The sequence below is a fragment of the Hemitrygon akajei genome, chromosome 6 (assembly GCF_048418815.1).
Source record: "Hemitrygon akajei chromosome 6, sHemAka1.3, whole genome shotgun sequence".
NCBI lineage: Eukaryota > Metazoa > Chordata > Chondrichthyes > Myliobatiformes > Dasyatidae > Hemitrygon > Hemitrygon akajei.
Genome location: NC_133129.1, coordinates 54,028,085 through 54,040,603, shown reverse-complemented (window position 1 = coordinate 54,040,603; position 12,519 = coordinate 54,028,085). Strand labels below are relative to the sequence as shown.

At 41.5% G+C, this 12,519-nt stretch overlaps 1 protein-coding gene across 2 annotated transcripts in view; it reads right to left on the bottom strand.

The window, feature by feature from the left end:
- The window catches only part of ric1 (RIC1 homolog, RAB6A GEF complex partner 1), a 131,200-nt gene extending 122,617 nt beyond the window's left edge, over nucleotides 1–8,583 (bottom strand). For both annotated transcript variants that reach the window (XM_073048365.1, XM_073048366.1), the window contains exon 1: nucleotides 8,209–8,583. In XM_073048365.1, the coding sequence (XP_072904466.1) occupies nucleotides 8,209–8,349 (141 nt within the window). In that variant the 5' untranslated portion in view covers nucleotides 8,350–8,583. The remainder of the gene's footprint in view (nucleotides 1–8,208) is intronic.
- Nucleotides 8,584–12,519: the final 3,936 nt, after the last annotated feature.

The window sequence follows — 12,519 nt, the reverse complement described above, 5'->3', positions numbered from 1 at the left end:
TTCCCCAGCAGCTTCTCTCAAGAGTTGGTGGAGTCCATTCATATGACTAAATCATGCTACAACAGATCTTGATGCCACTTAGGACTTTACCTACTGGGTTCAGCAGACTCAGCCAACAAAGTCATCCTTTTTGGTAAGAATTAGTCACATACTGGCTTGATCTAATTAGTAGCACACTTATCTGAGTCAGAATGTTCAAAGTCCTTTACTTGAACATCATGGCTGCAACTAGTGCAATCTTGCCTGTTCAAGTACATCTAGTGTGCCCCAAAGCACCAAACTTTTATGTTTCCTTGAATGCTTTAGACTTCTCCGCCCTCACTTTACAAAAATATATATTACTACATCACATTTTGTTGATCATGGGTCCTTCCTGGCAAATTAGTTTGTCTACTTTTTTTAAAAAAGAAAGAAAGAATCTATTGTTTAAAGACTGTTTTCTAAAACCAGGCTGGAGGAAAAACTGCATTTATAGAAAGTTATTAGAGCCAATATTACATTATTAGTGAGGAATTGCAATGGTGGGACCATAAAATATAAATTTGTCTGAAGAGCAGTGCTGCAGAACAAGGCTTGGAGGTGTCAAAAAGCTGGCTCCACTTTGCTGCTTTCCACGTCAAGCTCATGTATTAGACTGCAATTGGGGAATACTCTGAGAGGTAGGCTGTCGATGTCAGTACGTTAGTGGGTCAATTAAAGTTAATAGAACACAAGAGTTTTCTTGTATTTTTTAGCTATGGATTTCTGTTATTTCTTGAACCTTGGAAATCTAGATCTTGAAGGGGACTGAAGTATTTTAAGGAAAACTGGGCAAGAACAAATCTAATCTCACTACTTAAGTGCTTCTGTGTAAGGTTTTGTTCACACAGCAAGTAATATGAAATAACAGAAGCAAGGACATCTTTGGAGCTCTCTCAAAGTACAGCTTATTCTTCCTGTCAGTGCCTTTGGAGGCTCAAGTTCTTGTGTTAGGTTTTTGCAATTTACAAACACAGATCTAGCAGTCAAATAGGTCTGGAGTCCATACTTGCAACAAACAATCTGCTTAAGGTACTCAGCAGGTCAAGCAGCAACAGTTAGGAAGAGGGGAATTATTGGCACTTTAGGTCAAAAACCTGTATCAAGACAGAGTGGAGAGGTTAAATAGCCAGTATAGAGTCAGGGAATGGGGAGAAAGGAATCAGAGGTGACAACCTTCTACTCTATCCACAACATCACCCACCTTTGTCTCATCTTCAAACTTACTAACCCACCCTTCCATTTACTCAAGCAAGTCATTAATAAAAATCATGAAGAGAAGGGGTCCCAGAACAGACCTTTGTGGAGCAGTGGTCACCAATCTCTAGGCAGAATGCACTCCATTTATAACCACCCTCTGCCTTCCATGGGAAGCCAATTCTGAAACCACACAAGCAAGTCTCTCTGGATCCCATGCCTCCTGACTTTCTGACTGAGCCAACATGGGAACCTTATAAAACACAATACTAAAATCAATTTTCACCAACCTACTACTCTACCTTCATTTTTGTCACTTCCTCAAAAGATTCAATCAGGCTCATGAGGCATGACCTGCCTCTCACAAAGCCATGTTGACTATGCTTTTCTAAATACTCATGCACCCTGTCTCTAAATTCCTTAATGGTTTGCACACCACTGACGCAAGGCTCACCGGTCTGCAATTCCCCAGAGTTATCCCTGTCATCTTTCTCTTACAAATGAACATTTGCCACCCTCTGATCCTGTGAACAGTCAGGACACAGATGTCAGGCCCTTCAGAAAGTGATGTGCCAACTCTGACTTATTCTTAAAATCAATCTCACCCTTCCCTTCCACATAGCCCAACATTCTGTTTTATCCACATGTCCATCTAAGAGTCCCCTAAATGTCTCTAATATACCTGCCTCCACCATCACCACCAGCAGCAGACTCCATTCTGTTAAATAATAAGCAGCTCTAACATCCCCTACATTTATACCTTTTAAGAACTTTAAAATTATTCCCCATAAGCCATGTCTGCACTGGGTGAAAATCTCTGGCTGTTCACTATCTCTGCCACTCATGTACACCTCTATCAAGTCACTTTGTATCCTCATTCATCCAAATAGAAAAGCTTTAATTCAACCCATCTTCACAAGACATTCCCTCAAATCCAGGTAGCACCATGGTAAACTTCCTCTGCACCCTCATCTACATCCTTCCTACAACGAGGTGACCAGAAGTGAAGACAATACTCCGTTGCAATATTACCTCACTGCTCGTGAACTCAATCCTCAAACTAGTGAAGGTCAACACACCAGATGCTTTCTTAATGACCCTATTAAATTGCATTGCAATTTTGAGGGATCTATAGATGTGAACCCCAAGAACATTTTCTTCTTCCACACTTAAAAACTCTGCTATTAACCCTTTACTGCCTTCAAATTCAACCTTCCAAAGTGAATCACTATACTTCTCTGGGTTGAACTCCATCTGCCACTACTCAGCCCAGTTCTGCATCTTATTTCAACCCACAAAAACCCTCCACCCTATCCACAACTCCAACAACTTTTGCTCATCTACAAGCTTACTAACTCACTCTTCTACTTCTTCATCCAAGTCACTTATAAAATTCACAAAGAAATATTGGCCCAGAACAGATCCCTGCAGAAGACTAGTGACAAACCTTCACAAAGAATACATTTCCTTTACTACCACCATTTGATTTCTATGGGCAAGCTAATTCTGAATCCAATGCCTCCTGGCTTTCTGAATAAACCTACCATAGGAAAGCTTATCAAACAAATTACTAAATCCATATACACCACACCTACTGCTATACATCACCCATCTATAAATTTGCTGACAATACAACCATTGTTGGTAGAACCTCAGGTGATGACGAGAGGGTGTACAGGAGTAAGATATGCCGACTAGTGGAGTGGTGCCACAGCAACAACCTGGATCTCAATGTCAGTTAAGATGAAAGAACTGATTGTGGACTTCAGGAAGGGTAAGACGAAGGAGCACATACCAATCCTCAGAGGGATCAGAAGTGGAGAGAGTGAGCAGTTTCAAATTCCTGGGTGTCAAGATCTCTGAGCATCTAACCTGGTCCCAACATATTGATGCAGTTATAAAGAAGGCAAGACAGCAGCTATACTTTATTAGGAGTTTGAAGAGATTTGACATGTCAACAAATACACTCAAAAACTTCTATAGCTGTACAGTGGAGAGTATTCTGACAGGCTGCATCACTGTCTGGTATGGAGGGGCTACTGCACAGGAACATAAGAAGCTGCAGAAGGTTGTAAATCTAGTCAGCTCCATCATGGGCACAAGCCTACAAAGTACCCAGGACATCTTTAGGGAGCAGTGACTCAGAAAGGCAGTGTCCATTATTAAGGATCTCCAACACCCAGGGCATGCCCTTTTCTCAATGTTATCATCAGTTAAAAGGTACAGAAGCCTGAAGACATACACTCAGCAATTCATAAACAGCTTCTTTCCCTCTGCTATCCAATTCCTAAATGGACATCGAATCTTTGGACACTAACTCACCTTTTTTAAAAATTTCTGTTTTAGCACTTTTTAAAAAAACTATTCAATATACGTAATTGATTTACTTGTTTATTTATTATTTTTTTCTCTCTGCTTGATTATGTATGATATTGAACTGCTGCTGCTAAGTTAACAAATTTCATGTCACATTTCAAAGAATTAAATCAGGTTCACAAGGTATGACCTGCCCCTCTCAAAGCCATGCTGACTATCCCCAATCAGACTATGCTTCTCCAAATGCCCGTATATCCTACCTCTAAGAATTTTCTCTAATCATTTGTCCACCACTGAAGACAGACTTACTGGTCTATAATTCCTACAATTATCTCCACTACCTTTCTTGAACAAAGAAATAACATTTGCCACCTTCCAATCTTTTGGTACTCCTCCTTGGCCAATGAAGATGCAAAGATCAAAGGCACAATTTCTTCTCTCACTTCCTGTAGCAAGCTGGGATTCATCCAATCTGGCCCTGAGGATTTATCTATCCTAATATTTTTCAAAAGTTCCAGAACACCCTTTCTTAACCTCAACATGTTCTAACTTATCAGTTTTTTTAACACTGTCCCACAAATGTCAAAGTCCCACTTACTGCTGAATACTGAAGCATTCATTAAAGATCTCCCCTATCTCCAATCAGCCCTACCCTCATTCTAGTCATCTTCCTGCTATGTACATATGTGCAGAGCGTCGACTTATTAAGACCTTTTGATCCCCCTTCTAGCCCCAAGTCCACTCTTAAGCTCCTTCCAGGCTAGCTTGCAACTCTATGTGGTTTTTGCTTCCTAAACCTTCCTTTTGACAAAATGCTCCACTTCTCTCGTACATGGTTTCTTCACTGTACATCCTTGCCTCAATGGAATAAACATATCCAGAATCCATGCAACCTCCACATTAGGAGGTTCTTCAGTGGTTGTACATTTCCATGAGTACAACCATTCCCAATTTATGCTCCCAAATTCCTGCCTAATAGCACCATAATTTCCCCTCAAATTAAATACTTTCCCATACAGTTTGTTCCCATCCTTCTCCAAGGCTATTGTAAAGATCAAGGAATTTGGACACTCTCCAAAATGCTAACTTGACCAGATTCATTGCCTAATACCAGATCAAGTACAGCCTCTCATCCAGTCAGACTGTCTACATATTGTATGGAATCCTTCCTGGGTAGACCTAACAAACTCCACCATCCAAACCTTTTGCACCAAGGAGTTGCCAAGTAATATTAGGGAAGTCACCAATGACAACAACTATTATTTTTGCACTCTTTCCAAAATCTGCCCATCTGTTCCCCAGCATCTGTTGCCATTGGAGTTCTATAGAATATCTCCCTTTACTGAGTGATGGTTCCCTTTCTGTTTCTGACATCCACCCTTAGTGACATTAAACGATCCCTCCATGTCACCTTCCCTTTCTATAACTGCAATACTATCCATGATGAGAAATATGATTCCCCCACATTTAACTCCTCCCCTATCTACACCTTGGAACATCCAGCAGCCTTTACAGCCCTTGTAACAGCCAAGTTTTAGTAATGGCCACAACACCATAGTTCCACATACTGACCCAGGAGCAAGTTCATTACCCTTATTCTTGAGTGACCCTACTAATCTTTATAGATGCACTACAGAAAGCATCTTATCCGGATGTACAGTTGGGCATTGCTAAAGCTCTGCCCAAAACAACAAGAAATTGCAAAGATGTGGAAACAGTCAAGTTTACAACAATCAGTCCCTCTCCTTTAAGTCACTCTACACCTCCTGCTACCTTGGTTAAGAAGCCAACATAATTAAAGACTCTTCCCACTGCAGTCATATCTTTTCTTCCCCCCCCCTCCCCCTTTCCATTGGGCATAAGATACAAAAGTTCGCAAACACACACCATCAGGCACAGGAACAGATTCTATCTCACTGTCATACTACTTTTGAATGATAAAGATGAACTCAATCACTCATTCCATCTTGTCATGACACTTGCACCTTTTCTACCCGCACTGCACATTCTAAATGTAACACTATATTCTGCTTTGTTTTTGTTTCCCCTTTGTTCTATCTCCATGTGTTTATGTTTTGAAACAATCTGTACAGATGGCATGCAGTTCTTTTTCCACTGTATCTTGGTACGTGCCAGTAATAAACCACCATTAACAGAAATAACCCATGAACAAAATGCAGTCATCAATTCCCACTCTGCAAGCAGCCATAAGGAAATTGTTATAGCGACCTGTGATCTACATTACAAAACAGTAAATTGATACACAAATATTGACCAGGACATGGATTAACCTTCTTGTCTGGATTTTGTTTCATACACACAAGCAGACTAAGGGAGAAGACAGGGCTTTATTTTAACATTTCATATAAAAAACAGCATTGCCTAAACTATATTAATTCCAACATAAGTTATATACTCAAGGTTCTAGAATGTGACCTGATCTTTTAAATAAATGACACAAAGTGTGCTACTAGAGAACTACAGGCAAGAGCCAATATGACCCTGCCTAGTCAAAATGACTTAAAAGAATTGTTCTTGCTTTTTTCTAAGACCACATGGGCAATGAATTCACTTGATTTGTTTCTCACCTAATCTACTAAAATGGGCTACTGAACAGAGTGATCATTCTTACCAATACAGACAACCCTGCGTTAAAGGTAGTTTGGATAGTGGAAATTCACTCTTAGAGTATATCAAAATAATTATTCAAAAATTTAAGGTATGAAATAAAATTCAGTCATTAATTGTGGGGAACAAAGTAATACAACCCTAAAATTTCTTCAAATTTTCGTTTCCTGACACAGCAAAATAATGCTGTTTTGGATTATGGAAAACATGATACATCTCATTTTCTAGGAATGCACATGGGGATTACCCATATAAATATGCAAAAAACACCCCACTTGCAACATATAGAGTATGTCAAGGACACAAAGGGTTTACTAATGTATTGGCTTCCTCAGCACCTGCTGTAAACAATGTAGCACAGAGGTAACAAACCTTCTTGAGTGTGTGTCAAATTGGCAATAATCTACTAAAAACTCACTCTCACATGAGAAAATAGCACCGGTTGCAATAGATGATCCTGATAGATTCACAGGTGAAGTGTTGCCTCACTTGAAAGGACTGTTTGGAGCCCTAAATAGTGGTAAGGGAGGAGGTGGAGGGGGGCAGGTATAGTATTTGTCCCACTTATCAGGAGAGAAACCAGTGGGGAGGAGGGACAAGTGAACAAGGCAGTAGAGCGATCCCTGTGGAAAACAGAAGGGGGGGAGGGGTGAAGGAGAAAAGATCAGTTAATGGTAGGATCACGCTGAAGATGGTGGAAGTTGCAGAGAATGATGTGCAGGATGCAGAGGCTTGTGGAGTGGTAGGCAAAGACAAGGGGAACTCTATCCCTGTTATTGCAGCAGGAAAATGGGATGAGGGCTGATGTCTGGGAAATGAGAGATGTGATCAGGGCAGCATCAACGTTAGTAGAGGGCAAACACCATTCTTTGAAGGACATCTCAGATGCTCTGGAATGGAAAGCCACGTCATAGAAGAATCCAGATTACTTACAAAATTGCTTAAGAGTGAATGCATGGCAATGACACAAAAACAAAATAAAAAGCCAATGTTCAACTTGAAAACTATTCTGGGCTTCCATACAGAGCCACTTAAAACAAGCTTTAAATAGACAATGGCATCAGTACCAGATACGAAAAGTGGATGCCAGTGAAAACTCACAAGGCAGAAGTGTTTTTTTGATATGCAGTAAATTCATCATGAAAGATAGGCATGGAGCAGTGACAGATTTATGAACAAGTACACAATATAGGGTTATAATCTTATCTTTACAATCAAAATGGCTTGGTATTGTCAACATAGGCATTCAAGACAATGTGACTCCCAACATGTTTGCAATGTAGAGTGCCAACATGCACACACTCTTCTCCCTCCTGCCATCTCACAAAAGGTACCGAAGCATTCGGGCTCTCACAACCAGACTGTGCAACAGTTTCTTCCCCCAAGCCATCAGACTCCTCAATACTCAGAGTCTAGACTGACATCTACAGCATTTATTGTTATATTGTAGTTTATCCTCTACTGTGCCTATTGACGTTTATTATCGTACTGCCCTGCACTGTTTTGTATGTAGTCCTGTAGTCTAGTGCAGTTTTTATGTTGTTTTACGTGCTCTAGTGTAGCCTTGTGCTGTCTCACATAGTCTAGTATAGTTTCATCTCTCCCGGCTCCTCCACCCACACTCCCAGCCTCCCAACTCTCTCTTCCCGCAACAAACACTGGACCCCCGCCCACTCTCTCTCGTACTCCATCCCCAGACCACCACCCATCCTCTCGCCTGCCCCATCCAACCCTGGATCCCCGACCACTTTCACTCACTCCCAGATCCAGCCGCGGAACCCTGGCCACTCCTCTCGGCTACCCGCCACCCCGTCGCCGCTGAACCCCGGCCAACTCACTCCTTCCAGCCTCGGTCTTTTGGCCTTTCTCTCATTTCTATCCCAACACCGGATCTCCGGACTTTCTCTCACACCCCACTAAATCCCGGCTTCCTGGTCTCCCTCTTTTCCCATCTCCAGAACCCCGGTCCCTCTCTCTCGCTCACCCCCCTCCTAACCCCCAACTCTACCCCGTCTCTCTCCACCCCCAGTCCCGGAACCGTTCACTCACCCTGCCGTACCACAGGCTGATCTGGCTCTGCGATAAGAGAGCAAACAGCAATCTCTGAGAGTCGGGCTGGATGTAAAAGGGCTTCTCTGAGCCCCTGAGCGGACACAGGAGCCTCCGGGGCCATCCGCTCAGGAAGTACATGTCCACGGGGAGCCTCCGGCCCGGCCGCCGCTACAAAGACTCGGCGCAGGCTCCTGGCGCGGTGGGAGCCCAGTGCTCGTTGACAGCACCACGAGCAGACAAGCAAGGCGACCAGCTGCGAACACGGCTGCCTCACTCACGGCCAGCTGCGATAGCGTCGGCACCCAGCCGCTCGCCATTCACATCCGCTGGCTCCGGCAGCCTGTCGCCCGCCATCTTACCTCCGACTGGTGACACGACACGCGAGGGAGGGAGGGAAGTGGTGGGAGGCCGGCGTCCGGCGGCACCCGGATGTCGGCCGACCGCAAAACCCGGCGCGGTCACCGAGTTGACCGAGGAGTTCGGTGTGTGGCGCGGACCTGGGAGAGACAGAAGGCTGCAAAACCCGGCATTAAATCCTTGTGGATTGGCGTGGGAACAAAAGCCCCCACCTCTCAAAAGTGCCAAAAGTCCGTCCTTCTCGGGTGTGCAGGAATAGATGTGTCTTTTGTAAAGCCGAAAGAATTTTCCATTGGAGATGCAGTCCAGAATTTTGCATTTGATGCTCCTCTAATAATACAACAGGGAAAACTGAAGTTAATTTTTAAAAAGATAACAAATTAAGTACATTTAAATAATGGCAATGCCAGCACACATCTGCAATTGCGAGAAGCTCAGCTGTACAAGAACAAAAAATGCTTCTTCTTTGAAGTTCAGAATCAACATGGGCTGCATTTTTTTTCCATTGCTTGGATCTGAAAAATTCGAGGCCTGATCCAGAGTGTGCAATAGCCAATAAAATTAACTATCTGTCATCTCACCTCTGGTCTCACACCCAAAATTGCCAGTTTAGCTTATGCAGGGTGGGGCCTGCAGGACAAGTTGTGGGTTTAAACGGATTTAAACCTATCTACCATGATCGCTACTTCAAAATAGATGAGTTGATTGTCAAGTGGAGTTTATTGTCATGTACACTAGACAGGAAGGTGCTGTACAATGAAAACTTGTTGGCAGGAGCGTTATAGGTATGTAGGTAGACTCAGCACACAATATAATTCATATGTATAGATTACACATAAAATTATACCATAGTGAAAAAAGACTACAAATGCAGAACCTTAGAATAGCACCAAAATAATTTTACAATGGTTTTCAAAAGCAACATTTTGTAATGCGAATCAAGATATGAAAAATAAAAAGACAATGTAAGATATAACACCAATGGAGGGTTGCTACAAGAAGAGGGGCCCTTTTTTTAATAAATGAAAAGCATAAACCCGAATTTAGTCACTAGGGCTTATAAAACTTAATTCAATGGGTGAAAGAGTTGGGTGTTTAAAGGACTCTTTAGGGTCAGTGCAGTGGCGTGGCTATAGAGCTGCTGTCTCATAGCTTTAGCGATTTGGGTTTGACCTTAACTTCTGGCACTGTCTGTGTGGAGTCAGCATGTTCTCTCTCTGACCACATGGACTCCTTTTGGGTGCTCCACTTTCCTCCCACACCTCAGACATGAAGCTAAGTGGATGGTAGTATCTGGGGAGTTATGAGGAATGTGGGGAGAATAAACTAAGGATTAGAATAAAACTGATGTTTGATGTTGGCATGAACTTGGTGGGCTAACAGGCCTATTTCCATCCTCTACGAATCTATAATTGCCTTTCGCCAGCAAATATTTGAGTTGACAATAAAACTGAATAAAATCAAGTTTCTTAGTTACTGCCTCAAAAATCTCAGTCAGATTTGTGAGATAGCATTTCATGTGCTTACAACTATGTTGACTCTTCCTAATCAGCCCTAGCCTTTCCAGTGAACATAAATCCTCTCTGTTAGAATTTCCTTACCTACATTTTATCCTGCAGAAAATTCCCCTGATCCATCATCTTAATCATTGCCATAATTCTATACAGTTTATTTGTCATTAGTTTTGAAATCTTCATCATGGTGTTTGGTTTTTATCTCATGATGTTTACCACCCTTTTAAAAGTACCTGTTTGCATCCTTTAACCATTCTATATGTTATTCCACCATAGGTGTTTGAAGAGAAGATGCCTTCCAGCTATCTTTTTATGCAAACCAGTTGTATTTGTATTTACTGGAGGGCAACAATTCTTTATAAGGATGGTGTATTCTGTACAACGTTCAGAATATAAAATATCAATCCTTCTTCAAAGTCACAAACACAAGAAAACCTGCAGATGCTGGAAATCCAAAGCAACACACATAAAACACTGAAGGAACTCAGCAGGTCAGGTAGCATCTATGGAAAAGAGTAAACAGTTGAGATTTCAGGATGAAACCCTTCAACAGGACTCTTTTGGTGACCTGATTTACCTTCCACCTCAATGAACACCGTATAAAGCTGTATTAGCAATTATGTTTATCCAAATATTAAAAGTAATCAGTATAACGTGAAGCCCTTTATGCACTTTAAGAATGTTCTTCCTTTTTAATGTTATGAGCTGTAAACCTCCTCTTTATCATTTACAATTGTATGGAAAATTCACCATTTATGCTGTATTCTCTATAGACATTCTAATGATGACATAATACTTGAATGGCATTTGTTGAAATATGGCAAATTTGTTTGTTTAGCATTGGCAACAACAGCGCAATGTAGATAACTCAATTACAGTCAACCTTCACTAATCCGACTACCTGTACTTCAGTTCCTTCGATAATCCGGCACTGATTACAAATTTTTCGTGCAACTGTAATTTCAGATTCCCCGGGCCACCATACCAATCTGCGGCGCATTGTTTTGGTTGCGCTAGATCTGTTCACGTGTTGGCGCGCTCTTGTAAGCACAGACAGGCGATTCCTGCTTGTTTTCTTGCATTTATTAATATCACTTGCTCTTTTTTAGCCACAATTATGGCCCCAGTGGGTAAAGGAAATGCATCTTGTGCTGTGAAGCAAAAACACCACACATTATCCAATAAGGTTGAACTCTTAAAAGAACTGGACAGTGGTTTATCGGTGAAAAGCTTGTGCGAGTGTTACAATATTGGCTGTTCCACAGTGTAGAATATAAAGAAACAGAAAGAAAAACTGCTACCTTTTTTTGCTGATAGTGGCACAAAGAAACAGATGTGTGTAAGAAAAACAATGCAAGACGGAAGAAGTTCAGAACTAGATAAAGTGCTGATAACGTGGTTTAATCTTTGTGTAAGTGGAGGTGTTGAACTATCTGGAGATATGGTGAAGGAACAAGCAAAAGTGTTTCATGAAGAACTAGGACTAGATTATGAGTGTGACTATAGTGAAGGCTGGCTTCATCGGTTCAAGCAGCATCATGGGTACAGTTTTGTGCAGTGTGTGGTGAAAAACGTTCAGCAGCAGCAGAGTTTGTTGACGAGTTCGCCAAGTTCGTCTCTGATGAAAAATTAAGCCCCGTGCAGGTGTACAATGTTGTGCCAGTTTCAGCACCAGTTCCTGATGCTTCACTCATTTTTCAAGATGAAGATGTTGATGATCCTGACAACCCCACACTTGCAGACATGTAACTTTGCCTGAAGGTTTATTAAACATCTCACTTTAGAAGCGGAAGTGCTCAACTTTTCTGTATAAGTTAATTCTTGTACATTTACCTGTACCCTTTATTTTATCTGTGCCTGTACAGTATATTACTTTATTAAAATTTCACTTCCTACTCCTTTAATAGTTCTGTTTCATTATTATCTTACTTGTACTGATATACATGATATTTTAAAGGTATAATGAGGTGGTTAGCTATTGCTTAATGTGATCCTTCTGTAATTCGGCATTTCCACTAATTGGGCACTCCTCAGATTCCAATGGTGCCGGTTTAGTGAAGGTCGACCTGTATTAATCTACTTTTTGTTAACATTGAGCCAACCCTGTGATCTATACCATCTGTACAGGTTACGGTCATTAAACAAACATGGCAGATTATGACACATATTTACTTCTGGACAGTTAGAATATGTATCCATTATTATGCAGTTCTACTCTAATAGCATGCAATTCTTTAAGTTTAATTGCCAGATTATAAATATAATGAAACTCCATAGGAGAGATAGTTCCCATTGTAAAATTTTGAAGAACACTAATATTAGAAGATTCTAATGCTCTTCAGGGAGAGTAATCTTTGATGCTAGATCACAGCAAAGTGATTGATTACTTCCTGTCCTCTGCGGTGTCCACCAAGTCACTCAGTTCACGAGGATTTAG